Below are 351 nucleotides of genomic sequence, written 5' to 3' on the forward strand. Positions count from 1 at the left end.
CGTCAATATGGATACATATCAAATAGTCGGTAAGATTTCTGCTATATTGCTTGGTTATAAATAGAATTATCATTGGAAGGGATGTAAAGTTTTATTTGTCAAATGTAACGATTTGAAAAATGGAAAAATAACGATATGATATATTGGAAATATATTACAAAGTTAATACAAAGTTATTCTAATTATAAAAGAGAATTCATTTATTCCGATTAACAAAATTTTTAGGACATATAATAAAAAAACTTTAATTTTCCATAACTGTATCGAATAATATTTCGTCAAAGAAAATTTATTATTTATTGAGCAGAGATTTATCAGAGTTATTTTTTGCTCTTCTAAAAAAAAAAAAAA

The 351-nt window shown here is 22.5% G+C and overlaps 2 protein-coding genes across 3 annotated transcripts in view; one reads left to right on the forward strand and one right to left on the reverse strand.

Moving 5' to 3' along the window:
- LOC102679513 (soluble guanylate cyclase 89Db-like) overlaps positions 1-351 on the reverse strand; it is a 34,122-nt gene that overhangs the window by 14,232 nt on the left and 19,539 nt on the right. The window lies entirely within an intron of this gene.
- Positions 1-351, forward strand: part of LOC102679846 (trypsin-1-like) — a 4,478-nt gene that overhangs the window by 3,463 nt on the left and 664 nt on the right. The window contains exon 6 of the mRNA XM_031514023.1: positions 4-29. Within this exon, the coding sequence (XP_031369883.1) occupies positions 4-29 (26 nt within the window). The remainder of the gene's footprint in view (positions 1-3; positions 30-351) is intronic.

This window comes from Apis dorsata, unplaced genomic scaffold, assembly GCF_000469605.1.
Source record: "Apis dorsata unplaced genomic scaffold, Apis dorsata 1.3 scaffold_840, whole genome shotgun sequence".
In the NCBI taxonomy this organism is placed as follows: domain Eukaryota; kingdom Metazoa; phylum Arthropoda; class Insecta; order Hymenoptera; family Apidae; genus Apis; species Apis dorsata.